The sequence below is a fragment of the Hydra vulgaris genome, chromosome 06, assembly GCF_038396675.1.
Source record: "Hydra vulgaris chromosome 06, alternate assembly HydraT2T_AEP".
Taxonomy (NCBI): domain Eukaryota; kingdom Metazoa; phylum Cnidaria; class Hydrozoa; order Anthoathecata; family Hydridae; genus Hydra; species Hydra vulgaris.
This window is the reverse complement of record NC_088925.1, coordinates 3,860,001-3,878,986: the sequence shown is the minus strand read 5'-3', so window position 1 is coordinate 3,878,986 and position 18,986 is coordinate 3,860,001. Positions and strand designations below refer to the sequence as shown.

The following is an 18,986-nucleotide window of genomic DNA, read 5'->3' as shown; positions in this document are numbered from 1 at the left end:
AGAAAAAACAAATTTATTGCAATAAAAATAGTGAAGTTCACTGAGGCTCTCATAGCTAACATGTTTTGATATTGCTTGTTTAAAACAGGTTTATTAATCCAGGTAATACAATTACAAAATACTGTTATATGCCAAAGTTTAAAAATAAAGTAGAAATGGTGTAAATAAAAGTATAATACTACTTTAAATAACTTCAAATTTGTAAACAAATAAATAAGCTTTAAAAACAAGCCTTTATTAATATTAAATTAAGAAGTGCTGAAATACTGGCACCATTGCTGGTATTTTTAGCCTATTTAGAATTTTTCTTAAATTTCTAGCAATCAGTGATAGACATGAGGTAAACCACTGCCCAAAAAATTACTTTTCCTTATATTTTTCAAAAATTAAAAAAAAAAAATTTGTAACGCAATTTCGAAAGGGAAAAAAAAAAATTAAATTTTAATAAGATATTTTTTTGTTTTTTTTGTTTTGAAACCTTTATAAATCAAACCACACATCAAAAAAAAAATTTTATCAACAGATCTGGAAAAGCAGGGTGCAGCAAATCGTCAAATGTGCAAACATCTATTAAAAAAAAGACAAACAAACATCACGTTTCTTTACTTTTGCTTATGCTAAATGTTGGCATTTCCTTAAATTTGTTCACATTCAATTTTTTTTCCAAATAATTATGCAATTGATAGTTTTTTATTTATTATGAAAAACAGATTTATAATAAAAAATAATTAGTTCCATAAATTTAAAAACGCACAAAGACTTTAAAAGAAATTCTTCTAATTATTACTTTCTTTAATAGCTTTTAATTAAAATAAAACAAAATTAAAATAAAATATTAAAAAAGTAGGCTATAGAATTTTAGCATGGTTTTTGTATGCATTTACAAAAGCATGCAAAACAATATTATTTAAAATAAATGCATTTGCAATTACTTTAAAAGAAACCATGCCTAAACATGATTGCTTTCTTCAATACTGTGATTTTTTTTTGATTGCTTATAATTGCTTCAATGCCTTGCTTTTTTTTTAATTTTCTTATTTTCCTTAAAGTGAAGTAATGTTTGTTTGCATATTAAACATACTGTTATTGGTCTATTATACAACAATAATATGAGTTTTTATTAACTTATTAAACACTTAATATGATATTATTTTTAAAGGTTTTAAAAAAGTCAAAACAGCTTTTATTTTTAGTTCCTTTTATTTCTTCAAGTTTATACATTTTTTTATTAATAAATAAATTTAACGAACTAAATTCACTATTTTGTATCAATGGATAACAGTTTGCAATCATTAGGTCATTGCATATTAATTATCATTGATTTACGCGCTTGAAAAAATGTTTTAAAAGTATAAAAATTCATTAAATCATTTATCTAATAACTTATTAACTAGAATAAAAATTATTTAAAAATAAAGCTTCTTTATTTGACATATATCTCTTAAATAGGACATTCGTCAATAAAGAAAGATACAAATGTCAACATTCATTTAAGGAAAAAAACGATTTGTCGCGCCTTGAACAACAACATTTTAATTAACTAGTATAACAAAAAGTTATCAGTTTTGCTCAACATGTGAATTTATGATTTAGTGCACTCTACTTATATAATTTTTATATATTTTATTTTAAGTTTATTTTAAACATTTTAAGTCCTAAATTAAAATTAAAAACTACAATTTTGTACAGCCAAATATTTTTGAACTATAAATACAAATAAAAACATCAAGCATTAAATCCTTAGTTTTATGAATAAATGTTTGCGTTAATTCTAATGTATATTTATATATAAAAACTTTGGCATATAATTTGCTGAATGGTCACACACAAGCAGTGAATTCCTGAGGGGAAATTAAAGTACATTAGAATAGAAAATAATTTTTTTTCGAATGCATATTTTGACAGTTGTCAAAAGTTGTCAAGCCCAGGCATATTCTTCGATGACTGTAACACTATTATGTTATAAAAATAACTATGTTTACACATTAGCATTAATATTTTTTTTCCATTTTTGGGCTTTAAATTGTTATATGCATATTTTTTATTTTGCATCAATATTTTATTTTGTAAGGTTTTGTTTGGTGATATTTGTTGTATATCTTTGTTCATTTTAAGTGTCTGTCTGATTTTTGTCATCGTATTAGTATTTTTTTCCAAAAATCTTTTTTTGCTTTTATGTCAGACAGCTATTTTAATTACTGAAAATAGCAGACAGCAATATGGTTTGCAAAACAACATATTTTAAAAATAATTAACAAATGAACACTTTAAATAAGCTTAAAATAATAATTGTTAGAAGACCTAAATATTTAGTGTTTCAACCCTCGTAATTATGAAAAACAAGGTCCTCAAACTGTTAGAGGTCGGCAAAAAAAATTTGACACGAAGGGATTACCATAAAACATAGAAATGAGGTTTTTGCTGACCTTAAAAACTTTTAGTTAGGCAATTAGGTTGACATTGCCAACCTAATTGCCAAATTGCCTGATGATGCTGTAAATCAATGTATGTTGTTAAATCCAGTGTTATTTTATTAAATATAGATCAAATAATACGGTGTAACAAAAGAAAATTTTTAAAAAATTAATTTTTATCCCTTTTTGTTTAAAAAAGACAAAATTAAGTATAGTTTACGTCAAACACATAAATTTAATTGAGGAAACTAATTAAATTTTATCATTTTTTTAAAGATCGCAAAAGCACAAACAATAGACTAAAAGGTTATTAAAAGCATACAGAGTGTTTTTGTTATTATTTTTTTTAAATAAAAACACTCTGAGTGTTTTTATTTTTATTTTTTTACTGTTTACATACTCAACTGATAAATAGGTAAAACATGCGAGAAGTGCTGCTACATCAACTGAGAAATAAAAAGGTAGAACATGCAAGGAGTACTGCTATACCAATTTAAAAAACTTTAATTGGCAGCCTACCTACTAAAAAAAAAATTTTTCAAAGATTTTAAATTTTTTCTCGTCTTTTGTATAAATTTTTATTTAAAAAAAAAACATTAAATAACAAACTAATGTTTACATTTTATGGTAAAAATTAAAGACAACCAAGCAAGAGTGTGTATATATATATATATATATATATATATAATATATATATATATATATATATATATATATATATATATACATATACATATACATATATGTGTGTATATATATATATATACACACACACATATCTGTGTGTATAAAGGCAGATATTTAATTAATTTGCTTAAGAAATGTATTGTTTTTATATAGTTACTGAGGAAGCGTCATATTGGAAATGATATTGTAACAGTAATTTTTCAAGAGCCTGGTTCTAAACCTTTTACACCACAAATGATCAGATCCCATTTCCAACACGTGTTTGTTATTGTTAAAGTAGAAAACCCCCACACAGAGTTCACTAAATATGAGTAATAGTTTTTTTTTTTGTTTTTTTTTTGCTGAAACATTTTTGATGAGTTTTATTGTCGTCAAAATAATATTGTTGTTTTATATTATCAGAGTAGCAGTAAGTCGTTCTATGGACGTTCCTGCATTTGGTCCTCCAATTCCTCAAGAAAAATTTTCAAAAAATGCTACGTTTAGAGAGTTCCTTCTGTGCAAATGTTTGTATTTTATTAATTCTTCAATTTGTTTCAATTTAATATTTTAGTAGATATAAATATAAATGGGGTTAATTTAGTAATTAATGGAGAGAATGCAGCTCATAAATCAGATAAGTTTACTCACATGCACAAAAGAACAAGATATCAATACTTGAAGGAGTTAGCAACAAATAAAGTATCTACACAAACACTAGAACCACCAAATAAGTTTGGTATGTATTTAAGTTTTTGTTATAAATAAAATAATTTAAATAATTTTTAAACTAAGTATCAAACTTTTTTTGTTATAAATAAAATAATTTAAATAATTTTTAAACTAAGTATCAAACTTTTTTTGTTAAGGATTTCCATTCTCTAAGAAAAAAGAAAAGACGCATCCTCCTGTTTTCCCTGAACTTTGGTTACAAGGTGGTTTTATATGGAGTATCAAAGTAGGTTATTTTTTTGCCATTAACAAGTTGTTGTTTTTTTACTTGTCTTTGCTTATTATTTTTAATTTTTAAAATATTTTAGTTTATTTTTTTTATTTTTTTTATTGATTGTTGTAATTTATTAAAGTATCAATATATATATTTGTTATTTCTGTTTTATCTTTTTTTTTTTCTATAAATAATATGAACATAAATATATAATAAATAAAAGTTATAATATATATTTGTGTGTGTGTGTGTGTGTGTGTGTGTGTGTGTGTGTGTGTGTGTGTGTGTGTGTGTGTGTAAAAATGAATTTTTGCATTTATATAAATATACACACATAATCACACACACACACACACACACACACACACACACACACACACACACACACACACACACACACACACACACACACACACACACACACACACATATATATATATATATATATATATATATTTTTGAATGTAGACATCATGTATGAGAGTATGTAAATTATTATTTTATAAACATCAATTAATAGGAGTTTCTCTCGATACTAAATTTATTTTTATTTTTTATTTATTTTTATTAAAGAAGTTTTCACTGGATTTTTGTGACCAGCGTCTTTAAAGATTTTTTTTTTGTTTTTTTGTATCTTATTTTTAAAACGGCAGTTTTTTTTTTTGTCAATGGGATGGTTTCATCTTTTTCTGACGTAAGTGCGCCATAAATGGTGTCCAAAATTTTGTTGACACATATTGACCCTCATCATAATTGATACCATTTTGTTGAGGGGCACATTGGTGGTACTGTATTTCGAGTGCCTCACGAACTTTCCTATCAAACTTTTTAGCATCAATTTTCAGAGTTCTGCAACTGTCCCAGCTAATTTGTTGTGAACAATGTCTCGTGTGTAGCTAATGCAGATCGTTCTGTTTTATTTCCTATTGTACTGTTTTTGTGTTGCTGCATGCGTGTTTTTATTTCCATTTTTGTTTCACCTATATACTTTTTGTTACAATGACATTTAATAAGGTAGACTCCTGGGTGGCTGTTCATTTATAGTTTATGTTTATTTCTTGATGTTAATATTGCTTCTAGATTCAGATTTGATTTAAAGACCGTTTTATATCCTGCCTTCCTAAACACCTTACGTAACTTGGGAGACAATATTGGTACCCAAGGTAATGAAATTGTTGGATACGTACTGGTGATGTTTTCATTGTTTTTAGTAGTCTCTAGTGATTTTTTGTTCTTTCGTTTTATTTCTTTATTGATTTTTATGAGATAAGATTGTTTGTAGCCATTTTCGACAAATACTTGAATAAGGAATTTCAGTTCATTTTCTATATGTTTTTGACTGCATACATTAAATGCTCTATGTACGAAATCCTTGAATATTCCATTTAAAATTTGTGGGTCATGGTTTGATGTTGCCTTAACTTGAATGTTAGTAATTGCATTTTTTCTGTGTATTTTAAATTCATATTTACCATTTTTGTTATTTATTATGCATATGTCTAGAAAATTTAGTGTTTTTTTGTCATCTTCAAATTCGATAGTATATTGTATTTTTGAATGCTGTTGATTAAGTATTGTCTTAAATTGATTAGCATGGGCAATATTAGGGACTCTAGTATGACTGTCATCTACATATCTATAAAATAACTTTAAATCAATAAGTGGGTTGTTTTTCAGCGCTGTTTTAAGTGCTCTTTTTTCAAGATGTTGAAGAAAAGATTCAGCTAAAACTACCATGAATGAAAGACCTATCGGACCTGAATTTTCAAGTTTGTGTATTTGATTGTTCCATAAAATGTATGGTCGGTATAAACATAGTTCGATCAGAATTTTTATTTCTTTTATATTTAATTTTGTCGCTTTTTTAAAATTATCGCTCACCTCCAATAACCTTATGAGTACTTCAGCAGCTTCTTTAAGAGGAATTGATGGGTATAAGTTTATAACGTCCAATGATACCTGAATTTTGTCACTGGATATGTCCCACGATTTTGCTTTTTCTACGAATTGTTGTGAATTTTTGAATCGAGTTGGGTTTTCATTTAATATTGGTTGTATTAGTTTTATTAAGTAATTTGAGATTCTGTAGTTTAGTGTGCCTATTGTGGATACTACAATTCTCATCGGGTAAGATTGTTCAGGCTTATGTGCCTTTACTACACCATACATACGAGGTGTTATTGGGTCACTGGGATAAATTTGCTCATATTCATCTTTTGTGAACTGACCTTTTTTATTTAATTTTGATAGTTAGACTTTGATTTTCATTGCGTAACTTTGTGTCGGATCCTCGTTGATAATTTTAGTTGGCCCAATTTGTTCTTGAATCTTTTTTATTGCTTTGTCATGAGGGATCGTTACAAAGCCCATTCCTTTATCAAAATTCCTTTATCTGCCGTTTTAAAAATAAGATACAAAAAAACGAAAAAAATCTTTAAAGCTGAAGACGCTGGTCACAACAATCCAGCGAAAATTTCTTTAATAAAAACAAATAAAAAATAAAAATAAATTTAGTATCGAGAGAAACTCGTATTAATTGATGTTTATAAAATAATTTTATATATATTTATATATATATATATATATATATATATATATATATATATATATATATATATATATATATATATATATATATATATATATATATATATATATATATAATTCAAAACATAGAGTAAACTCTAAACATTTATATGTTTATCTTTGTGTCAAAATAAGGAAGTTTTGTAAAAAATATCAGAATGATTGGAGCCTGGAAACAAAAAAACTCTATAAATTTTTCCTCCTGCACTAAAGGTGAGAGCAACAAGCTTATAAATTTTTTTTTTTTATTAATCTTAACTAAAATCATATTAATTTAAAATAGGGGTTTTCTGTTCCCAGGCTCCAATCAACCCCAATATTTTGCAAAACATCTTTATTTGACATAAACAATAAATGCTTCGAATTTACCTTATATGTAGAAGTTAGCTTTCTCAAACACCAAAAAACACTGAACCGGCCCCTGTCTCAACTATCTAAATACTTCGAATATCTCTAGAATGAAACAGTATAGAGACAAATACAAAGTATTAACTTTTGCAAACATTTTTTATTCATAATTACTTCTTATATTTATAATAGTGCAATATTTTTTACTATATATTAAATTATTCACATCCTCATACTTTAGTAGGTTATGGCTGTTTTATGAAGCTTATCTCCATGGGATTTGGAGATATGCTTCATAAAGCAGCCGTAACCTACTATAGTAGGTTACGGCTGTTTTATGAAGCTTAACTCCATTATCAGACAATGAAAAGATTGGCATTCATCTTCGAAGCTACCAATCTTTTCATTGTCTTGTTAATATTTTTGTGAACAGTTTCACAGCTTTGCTTACTCAAAATTTCCAAGGGTTTGTTTTTTCTTTCAAGAAACATGATGAGGTGTGGCTGTATGATGTGAAATTTCCAACCTAATCTTGTGTGTCGTGTATTCTATCAGATACTGATGCAACTTGAACATTTCTGAGACAAATTCCTGAATATCTCTGCTGAATTCAAGAGAAAGCTTCATTCCAAAACATCTTTCTCTTACTTAAATGAACAATTTTAGAGAAATTATGTTTATAAAAACTAATAGATATAGTATAAACTATAGGTGAAAAAGAATTATCTAATTACATGCCCTTTTTGAATTTCCTTAAAGTCTCAATACAAGGTATCATCACGAGAGGAGCTATAGTTATAAGTTCATCCTCAAGAAAATACTTTTTGACAGTTACGTACATCAAATCCTCCTCCATTGTAACCATGCATTGTTACAATTTTACTAATTGAGAATTTTTTAGTTGAGTCTTCAGCCATCAGATCATCTGTTATTTGTGTAACAATATGTTCAAACAAATGTAATTTAGGAGGCTGTATCAATTGCAAGAGTTTCTCAAGTCTCCTCAATTGTCAAACAACATTTTTATAGTTTTTCATGTGCAATAAATTTCTGATACCAATTAGTCAAACTTTAAAAAGTCCTCAACTTTCATTTTTTGTCGTTTTTTTCTCCTTCACAGTAACAGCAAACATACTTTCCCCTATGTGCGCTTAAGTGTTAGTATTAAAAAAGACCATAAATATTAACTTAAATATTGATAAAATAATAAAAAGCAATCCTTTTTTATAAATTATCATGCAATTACACAAAGTAATTAATGTTTAACTTACAGAAATGCCCAGTAAACAATCAATGAGCTTTAGGTCAGCTGCTACTGTGTACTTTAGCTCATTCAGCTTAAGTAACCTAATAAGCCTCTCCAAATTATAATTACTTTCTTGTACTCCATGTACAAGACCATAAATGAGAACTGTATTGACCCCTGTATTTTTCATGTTTCTTTTCTTTGATTGAAGGGTTAAAGATGTTTATTATGACTTTCAGTGAACCTTGACCCCCATTAATACCAACTCTTACAAAGCAATTGTTGGGATTAAGTTTCTGTGTTCACAAATTTTTTTTATTAGTTCCCACGTTTCAGGAACAAATACAACATCTTCCTGAATTTTATCTAAAACCTTGCAGTTTCCATTGTTGTGTGTTTGTTTAAAAATGCATGAAACTACATCATAAAATTGATTTAACTGGAAAGATTTGTTCTTAATACTTTTTGAGACATTAAATTTGATACCTAGCAAAAAATACAAGAATAATTTATAAATATATAAATAATATAAATATATGCAAAATTAAGTTCATGTACATTACTCCATTACTCTGTTACCTCCACGACCCAAATCTTTTCGTATCTCAGTTATTATACAATCCATTGCTGACATGGGAAGATCCTCTTTTTTTATATAGTAAACAATATATCTGAAGATATTTCTAAAGTAGGTTTTAATATGTTAATATGTTAATATCTTTTGAGTAGAAAAAACATGAAGAGCTTTACCACTTACAAAAGATATATTTCCTAAGACAAATGTTCTATTTACTAACGTTTGACTTCAATATAAACGTATTTTATAAAATTAATAATATAGATAAATAGAAAAATATAAATACACATTTACCTGTTGCTACAGTTAATTCTTTATTGTCAGATGTTTTACAAATATCTTTTAATACTGAGGAAATAACTTGTTAGGAGGTTTTTAAGTCTTGAGAAAGAATGAGCTCATGTAGATTTTGCATTATTGCAAATTTTGTGCAAGGGTGTCTGATACTTTTAACTACCCTTTGGCAGCAATCTGTGCAAAAAGATGCATTATTCAGATCTCAGGACTCGGCTCTTTACTAAAATCTTCTATAAATTCAGAAAGAATAATTTTCAATGATTTCTTTTTTGCAATACAGCAAATGGGACATGCGCATAGACAAGTATCCTTTAATCTACCTACTGCAGTACCTTTAATCTAACTACCGCAGTAATTTTCTTTCAATTGCCCATAATCTTCTCTGTTTTGAGAAATATACCCTTCATTCTAAAATTGTTTTTAAATATATTATTTTATATACATTTATATATATTTACTTTTTTTTTATGTATCATCAATACATCAGCATTAATGACATACTTTTGTTTAACCTTTTTTAAAGAGCTGAGAGAGGGTTACACCACGAATAACAACTAAAAAAAATAAAAAACACAAAAAAATGAGTAGCCTCCCCGACTGTAGTGGCCCCTCTCGGGCCTTGGGGAGGTGAATAATCTAAAAAAAAAAAAAGTTATTAATCACCCGTTTATATATTTTATTTACATAATATATAGTATCTTATATTTTCCAAATAAGTTATTTTATGTATATTAACACTTAATATTACTATTGATATTAACTAAACATCTAAAAAGTTGATCTCTTAAAGTACGACTAGTAATAAATCTAAAAATAAGGCATCCTACAGTCTTGTGACATCTATAAGATGTCTGTGCCCACTTGTGAATAATATTAATGATAATGATCATGGTAATGATGGCGGACGTAAAGTCTTTTAAAAATAACAAAATTATATCTATATTATATCCTAAAGACTACTATTTGACTATTTTACACAACATTTGCCACACCTTTTAATGGACAAAAATGTTTAAACTTTTGTAAAATTGCTCTGTCATTTTATTTTGTTTTAAAAGTTTCATTAATTTTTATTTTATTAAGCGTATGTTATAAAATATTTTTAAGTAATATTTAATTTTTAGTTTGATTTTGATGGTGACGGAATGGTTGTATCATGTTTTCTTTCAATCTCGGCAAAATCAATTGTTTTTGTTGATCATGAAAATAAGGTGACTTTTTTTTGGTTATCTTTTTTTTTATTATAATGTGCTAATTGTTGTTAATATATTAATTTGTTTTTGTCATTTTTAATTTTAATAATTTTAATATTTTTTATTTAATTTCTTGGTTATTCACTAACAAAAATTCTTTAATCATTGGCCAATATTGCATTTTTTTTTAGTCAATTTTGTTAACAATACCTTGCAAATCTGTACTTGGTTGGAAACCAACATCACATACGTAAGTAATGCTACTTAGATTTTTTCTTTCTACTGTGTATATAGATCAGCAAGGTACTGTGTATTTAGGTCAGTATGATTATATTTTGCACAATTGTTGAATTTAATGTGCACTTTAAACTAGATTTGTATTAAATTTTTTTTTTCATACATATGGTACTGCCTTGATTGATATACTGAATCCCCAATGTAGTGAAAATATGATTCAAGCATGATAACATTGATATTTAATGCAGACCAAAATATGCACTTACTAAGAAAGCTTTAGTTGCATTTATTTATAAAACATGTAAGTAAAAGTAAATATAAAAAAAATTCTAAACAAACATGTAACCTAAAATATAATTAACAGTACATGGTGAAAATGAAAACATTGACTACTATTGACTACTAAACAATGACTAAAAGCAATTTAATGTAATATTGTATGTAAAAAAATATAAGTTTTATATATATGTATGTATGTATGTATATGTGAAAAGTATAACTATTTTAGAGAATTTTGTGCAGACCTAATAAAGTCTTGAACGATTCTAAGCTTATAAGATTACATTCATAACTATTTCATGATTTTTTAATATTTTCAAATTTTATGTTTCCACAATAAATTTGTAAAATCTTATGTTTCTGCAGAAGTTTGTTGCTTGATTTGATTATTTTTAAAATAATTGCTCAGTATTTTTTATTCTTAATTCTGGAAGAAATTTTTAGGAGGATTAGCTGTTTAGGCACAGGCTACAACATCATTTTGTTTACACCATTTTTTCTTTGTTGTTTTTGAAACTTAAACTAAAAAGCAAATTTATAAAAATTTTTTAAAACGTAGCTATCAATTATTATAATAATAATAATACAAGGTTATAGCTATGGTTTATATTTTAAAAAACAGATTGCAGAATTAAGTTGCATTATAGTAGGCTTCGAATTGATTGTTTCTAAAATAATCATTGTTTATCTTGCTTTTAAATTTATTGTTTCTTGATTTACTGTTTGTGAACTTATGTTATTCCAATTGTTTAAAATTCTGTTGGTAAAAAAAGTGTATCTTAGTAAACAGGATTTTATAAGCTGCTTAGTAATGGAGTGCAGTTGATTGGTATTTAAAGGGTTTATGCAATTGATAGTTTCGAATCTCTTGTGAATTTTATATTGATAGATTAGGTCACCTCTTGCTCTTTATTTTTCTAAACACATAGAGAATAAATTTTTAATTTTGTTTGAGTTTTTTTCATCAGTAAATAGCACTTATATCTAACATAGTTGTCATTCAAACTTTTGTAACAAATATTTTTATATAAACGTTATTCAAAAGTTAATGTTTTTTTATAAAATTAATTACTTCTTTTATCTTACTGCTTATAGAATAATTTAAAAGTTAAAAAATGATAAAAAGTCGCTTAACCAAAATCACTTACTGCTTAAAATCGCTTAAGGCGTATGTAAATTGCTCTACGCGTAACACTTTAAAACAAGGCCTGTTTTACTAATTTATCTGGCAAACATGTTTTGTTGCAAAGCCAAATATTTCAATTTGGATTCTTGCATTACATGTCCAAATGTAATTCTTTTTTAGACTTTTAACAACTTTTCTTCTTTTAGGTGAAGATGATTTAATCGATTCAATATCTTGAGTTAAAACACTTTCCGTTCTTATACACCTGTTTGAGCAACGGAGTAAAATTTTCTTTATCTAAATTTTTGCATTTTATGTCTTTGTAATATTTGGTCAGAACTGCCTTCCACACTTTCTTAACATAGCAATAGTCTGTCCAGTAGTTAAAGAAAATGAGATGAGTGGGCTGGTAAGGAAATCAAAATTGTATTGTTTTCCAGACATAAGAATACAGTTGCTAAACTGCATGAGATGTATGTCCATCAAGATGTGTAATATGAGTACCCTAGCTTGACATTCTGATATATGCACTTCCTTCAACCATTCAATAAATGCATCATGCTCCATCCAACCAGAATTAAAAATGAATATTTGGTGCCAGTTGGACCAACTAAAGCCCACTCAGCTCTAAAGTTTCGTTTTGCTTTGTATACCACGAATGGTGGTGTTAAGTATCCATCGGCATTGCAGCAATTAATCACTATATAATCTATTTTTTCATTGTAACCAGTGAGTTTCAAAACACGCTTTGCAACTTTTTGACATACTTTGCTTTTTGCTTTGCCTTGATCACCACAGAAACCTGTTTCATCGCAATTCCAAATGTGACAACCAGAAGTACCAGACAATTAATATTGTTTAGTGACAACTTTAAAATAATAATCAATTATTTCTTGCGTACAAGAAGCAGCTCTAGTAGATGCTAAATTGTGGGTTCTTGTGGAAATTTCTTTAGACCATCGGCTCATATATGCATAAAACCAGTCTTTGCCAGGCCTGCCATTTTTAAATAGGCCTGATTGATTTGTACAAAGAAGGTAACCGTATACAAAGTCCATAACATCATTTCATGTTATACCATAACCCTAATCTCATAGGAACTTAAAGGCATGCACCATCATTGACTCTGTTTGCTGTGAGAGTCTGGTTGTTGATCCTGATCCCTTAAAGCTTGCATTGTTGTTGTTCTTGCAACCTATTAGAGTTGAGAATGGAATTCCTAATTTGAATGCAGCTTTTCTTATTAAAGTATTATTTTTTTCATATCATTAATACACAGCTCCTATATCTTCTTCAATGTATGACTTTTTACTTGTTATCTTCTTGAAAGTGAATATAAATATCATCAAGTCATTTTTGTAAAATAAATTTATATAGTAAGAACCTGGAACTAACACCTAATTTAAAAACTCACATGCTACTTAATAAAGGAGTTTTAGGTAAACATGTAAATGATTGGTCTTACCAACAACAAAAAAATTAATATTAATTTCTCTTACTTTTTTATCTAATTTTTAACGATAAAACAAAAAAATTATGTAATTGGTATTAAAATTAAATTTTCTACAAGATAGGGGTAAAATGATTTTTAAACGAATTATGTTTCCCAAATTATTATGATAGCAAATAAAAGAAAAAAGCAAATATTTACCACTCTATTTTAAACTTTTATAAAAATAAAATGACTGAAAAATGACTTGGATTTTATTTTGACACATTTGAATAGAAGATATAATTCGCTTTCTTCTAGCATTTTTATTTTTTAAATATCCTTTGAGTTCCAGTTTTATTAATCTTTTTTGATCAGTGATCGAAAAAAATATTATAAGAGGTTTAAACCGCTTTTACTCTAATTCTTAATCTTTTCGGCAGGTCTTTTTTAGTCAGTCTTCGTAGTTATAATTTCTTAACTCTTTAATAATTTTTGTTGCTCTTCTTTATATGCTTTCTACAGTTTTAATGTCACCTTTAAAACTTTATAGCATGTTTAACATGTTTTTTATTTTAGTTTAAAATTATTTTATGAAGATGGGAAGTTAGCATTTTTTACTTTATCTGGTGATGATATAAATGAACTACCTTACATCATCAACAGATTGAAAGCTGTTACTCCAGGATGTGAGGTTTGTGTTTTTTAGATAAAATTTATTTAATTTTAAAGTAATTTTATTCAAAACCACAATTCTGTAGATTGATGTATTGTTCAGTATATTACTGTATTGTTATTAGGACATAACGGATCTGGAAAAATAATTAGGATCTGGCTCCTACCTGGATTTTTAAGATTTGTACCCGGATCCAATATTAACCTTAAAAACAAATAAAAAAACTATTTTACACAAGAAATTTTTATTTTTAAATATATATAACCACATTTAACATAGTGAAATAAATTCTTTGTAGCATTTCATATTAACAAACCTATTTCAGTTTTAATTTTTATCAAGTTTATTATTTTTGCTGTAACTTTTTAAAAAGCATAAAGTATCAATAGTATTATCATTTGAGCTACTCCTAAGTTTGGTTACAAACAATCCGCATGAACTAAAAGCTCGTTCATTCCCAACAGTTGTTTGTTTGAAACAAAACAAAAAACTTTAAGCAAATTTGATTTTCGACGGCAAAGTGCTTCGGCTCCTAGTTTTGCAGGCTTTAAAGCCTTGACTAAATATTTAAGAATTAGCAGCTCTGAATCTGATATTGTTATTGGAGACTGAACTTGGATAAGTGCCATTTTAATGCATTTGCTTGACTTGACAAAGCATTCAACCATATCAATTACCATATCCAATGTGTTTTGCAATCTAAAATAAGTTTATGTCCAAACTCTGATTTTACATCATATTTACATGAATAAAAAAATTTTCAAGGGTTGCTCAAGACCTTTAAACATCAGACAGGTCCCTAATATTTTAAAGAAAAAAGATTTTTTAAAAGCATATCAAGTTGGGTCTCAAAAGAAGTGAAATTTTATAAAAATTTTAAAAATAATTAAAAAAATTTATAAAAACACAAATTAAAAAAGTTTATTTAAAAAAACTATGAAAATATGTACTTTTTCATAAAAAAAATTATCATTCAAAAACAATAATCATTTTTTTGTTATAAAATGATTGTTTTTGAATGTTTTATAAGATTTTGCTTCTTTTGAGACCCAACATGATATGCTTTTAAAGAATTTTTCAAAATATTAGGGACCTGTCTGATGTTTAAGGGTCTTGAGCAACTCCTTAAAATATTTTTTATTCAAAAATTTTTTAAATGTTGTATTAATTTATTACATAGAACACATTTAGGGGGTGCCATCAGGCATTTTCAAAAAATGTTGTTTTTAGAACCACTCTTCATTAAAGGTTCTGCATTGAGCAGTTTCGTATACTTTTAAATTCTTGGAAAGTCATTTTAAAATTGTTTTACTAGATTGATTTGAATATTATTATGCTTCAAAGTGCAACAGTTTCAAACTATGTGTAGGCTATAATGGTATCCAACATCAACATAAAAAGTAATTTTAGGTTAAAAAAACTGGGACCAAATATCTGAACCAAATAGATCCAGATCTGGATCTCAAATAATTGATACAGGTATCCAGGTATTCGGCTCCATATCCTGGATCTGACTATGCCCTAATTGTTATGTAGATTGCTGTATTGTTCTGTAGATTACTGTGTTGATCTGCAGATTCCTGTGTTGTACTGCAAATTACTGTATTGTTTTTCTGATAATATACTTTATTTTTTTGTTGTTATATTTTGCACTTCATTAAAAATAATATGGTTGGTGTGAAATATGAAAGTTAGTTATTATTGCATGATTTCATGATTTGCATGAGTGGTTTCAAAATAGTTATGGAATATAAAAAACTTGAATACTATGGTAATAATAGTTTTTTTTAGGAATTCAGTTGCTTTTTATTTTATTAAAAAAATACTACTTTAAGCAGGTTTTAAATCTAAAGTAAAACCTTAGTTGCTTTGCCTAACAATTTTTGCATAAAAACTTTGATAATTTGAAATTTTTATAAGTGCAGAGTTGATTGATTTTATTGGAAATTTTAAACATAGAAATCTTTAAAACAAGAAAACTATGTCTAAAAATTTCATCTACCTTTAAAGCAATATTTTTTGTCTGTTACTAAGTTATCTTAATACACTTGTAAAACTTTTTTGTTAAATCTATACTTATGAGGTTAGTTTTATAAGTACTTATTCTGCAAAATATTGAGAGAGAAAAAAAACAGAAATTTAAAATTGCTGGCGATTCATAAATTATTCAAATTCTTTTACTTGGAATTAAAATGATTTAGTCCGCATATTAAGTCCAAACAAGAGCTCTAGATGCTATCATTTTTTTTTTCTTCAAGTTTTTATGTTTAAAGAAACTTTTCCCTTTTTTATATAATTTTCAAAAGTTTTTCATTACATTAAATTGTGAATTTAAAACACCATTTTTGAGTCTTAATTTTAATTTTAAAAAAGTGCCATATAGATCCTAGCTCTAATCTGTTTTAGTACATATTAATAGAATATAATTGTCAATGCACAACATTTCTATTAATTTTCACAAAAAAATATCAGAATTCTGACCAAAAAAGAGTTTATGCATAAGACAAATTGCCAATAAACAATCAGAATAGATCATATTATTAAACTATGATGTTCATTTCACTTTACAAACATTTTTAAAATCAAATTTGAACAAGCTACTATTACAACTTTGGTGATTTGGAGATTTTTTTTTTTTATTAAAAAAAAGACTCAGGTTTTTTTTTTTTTTTTTTTTTTTTTTTTTTTTTTTTTTTGCGACACTTTTACTTTGTTACAGCAAAATTTATCTCTTTTTTTTTCATCTTTTCATAATTCACAGACCTGATCATTTAACGGAAATATGCTGTTGTCAGTAATATATTATATAGACGCTATAATATTATATAGACGCTATAATATAAACTACATCAAGTAGTCCATTAATTTTACATTTCAATATTACTTGAATATTATGATTACAAAAAATGGTTAAAATGACTTTTTTTTAATAAAATGACAAATCATTAGTTGCAATAAGTCATGATGAACTTAATGATATTAAATATATTTAGGGTAGATTAGGGTAATATGAGCACTTTAAGCGAAAATTGGAATATTTTCATAAATAATTATGCTAGATCCAATATTTTTGCGAATAATCAATTTTTAGGGATCCCTACTTATGGTTCACTTAGATATTTGGTCACCCGAAATTTTTTCTTAAAAACACACAGGTTTTAAAAAAGTAGCAAAGGTGCTCATATTACCCAGACCACTTATATGAGAACTTTTTTATAATTTAAAATTAGCTCAACAAAATAACATTAAGTTAAAAAATACCAACCTGACAATTAGAACTAATTTTCGGAATATAATGATTTTTTATTAACAAAACTTATCATTAAATGATTAAATTTTAGGTCGTTTTTTATTGAAACAATACTACTATGTTTTCCACAAGAAAGAAAAAAAAAATTAGTTTGTTATTTTTTCAATTTTATTAACTCAAACCTTTGAACAAAAAAAATTCAAACTTTTTGAATTTAAATTACAGAAAAATATTTGGTATTGTTGAAACATTAAAAATATTTTAATATGTTTTGTTTTTATTCATTAAAACCACTGCGATATTAGAAATTTAAACGTAGTTTTAATGAAAAACGCTGGGTTATTTGAGCATGCTTATATTACACAAAAAAGGCATCTTTAAATAAAGTCAAAACTAAATGTTTCTATGCATTGTTTTTCAAACAAACATGGAAAGGATTTCTAGCTAACACATTTTTCTTTATAAAAAGATAAATTTTATTATTTTAGCACCAAAGTTTCGTGCCACAGATTTATTCATGCGTGATGGTATTATTTTAACAACACAAAAAATTTAATACCGTTTTAATTAGATGATTAGTTAATTAGTATATGATTATTTAATATATTATTTATTTTTTTAACAGTTATTATGATTATAATTTTTTTTTATTAATTATTATTATAAATATTTTTATTTTACTAATAATTATTATGATATAAATATTAATATTCTTATTGTAAATAGTTTTGAAAGGAAAATAGCTAACTTGTTTTTTAAATTTTGTAAGGAAAATAAAATAGCTTGTTTTTGTTGTTATAGTTATACCATATATCAAAGTTTAGACAAATGTTGTTTAAAAATGTTGACTGTAAACAGTAAACATATTTGCAATAATATAATCTTCTTTAAATATATTTAAAATAAAAAAAGTTTTTCACTAAGTATTACTAGCTTTATTTTTCTTTATTAGACTCAAGATTTAACTTTACGAAGAAACAATGATGGACAACTTGGATTCCATGTGTATTATCAAGGGCTCGTTGCAGATGTTGAACCTTATGCATTAGCTTGGCAAGCTGGGCTACGAAAGGGCAGCAGATTATTAGAGGTAATAATTTATTAAATATGATTGTCATTAAAGCACCTCTCTCACCTCCCCTCCCCCCTGACCTCCCTCCTTATCTACAAGAAATTAATAAATGTTAAAAGTTGTATAAATTTCTTTTTTCTTTTTTAATGTATTTTACTTTTAGTTTGATAAAATACCTAATTAACAAAAAAAAAACTTCATTTGGTTCAAAAAAATCATTTTAAAGTCATTTGACTGAAATTAATTTTAATCACTTTCAATCAATCAATTTACTAAGGATTCCACATTTTCAATTATCCTCAATGTTATGTTAAATTCAAGACTTTTTTTTATTATTTTCAGTCTGATTTAAGATTCAAAAATAAAAGTCTGTTAATGTTGTTTGTGGAGTGATAAAGTGTGGAATTCTCTTGTTTTGTTTGTCTGTGGTAGTGCATAATGTATTTCAGTGGAAATGTAATAATTTGCACATTGCAAATTGTTACATTTTCATATGCATATTAATATTTGTTTCATAAGAATCAGTTTTTTTTAAGGCTTTTTTTTTTTTTTTTTTTTTTTTCTTTACTCTTTTTTTTTTTTTTTTTTTGTTTATTGTAAAAATAATGTAAAAATAAAATTATAGATAAACAATTTGGTCGTTG

General features: G+C 26.2%; 1 protein-coding gene across 4 annotated transcripts in view; it reads left to right on the top strand.

The window, feature by feature from the left end:
* LOC100209333 (signal-induced proliferation-associated 1-like protein 1) overlaps window positions 1-18,986 on the top strand; it is a 74,263-nt gene that overhangs the window by 40,143 nt on the left and 15,134 nt on the right. For all 4 annotated transcript variants that reach the window (XM_065799020.1, XM_065799023.1, XM_065799022.1 and 1 more), the window contains 9 exons: window positions 3,255-3,412; window positions 3,504-3,607; window positions 3,685-3,819; window positions 3,950-4,038; window positions 10,205-10,291; window positions 10,465-10,523; window positions 13,924-14,038; window positions 18,223-18,360; window positions 18,968-18,986. The exon at window positions 18,968-18,986 is cut by the window's right edge and continues 97 nt beyond it. In XM_065799020.1, coding sequence (XP_065655092.1) covers window positions 3,255-3,412; window positions 3,504-3,607; window positions 3,685-3,819; window positions 3,950-4,038; window positions 10,205-10,291; window positions 10,465-10,523; window positions 13,924-14,038; window positions 18,223-18,360; window positions 18,968-18,986 — 904 coding nt within the window. The remainder of the gene's footprint in view (window positions 1-3,254; window positions 3,413-3,503; window positions 3,608-3,684; window positions 3,820-3,949; window positions 4,039-10,204; window positions 10,292-10,464; window positions 10,524-13,923; window positions 14,039-18,222; window positions 18,361-18,967) is intronic.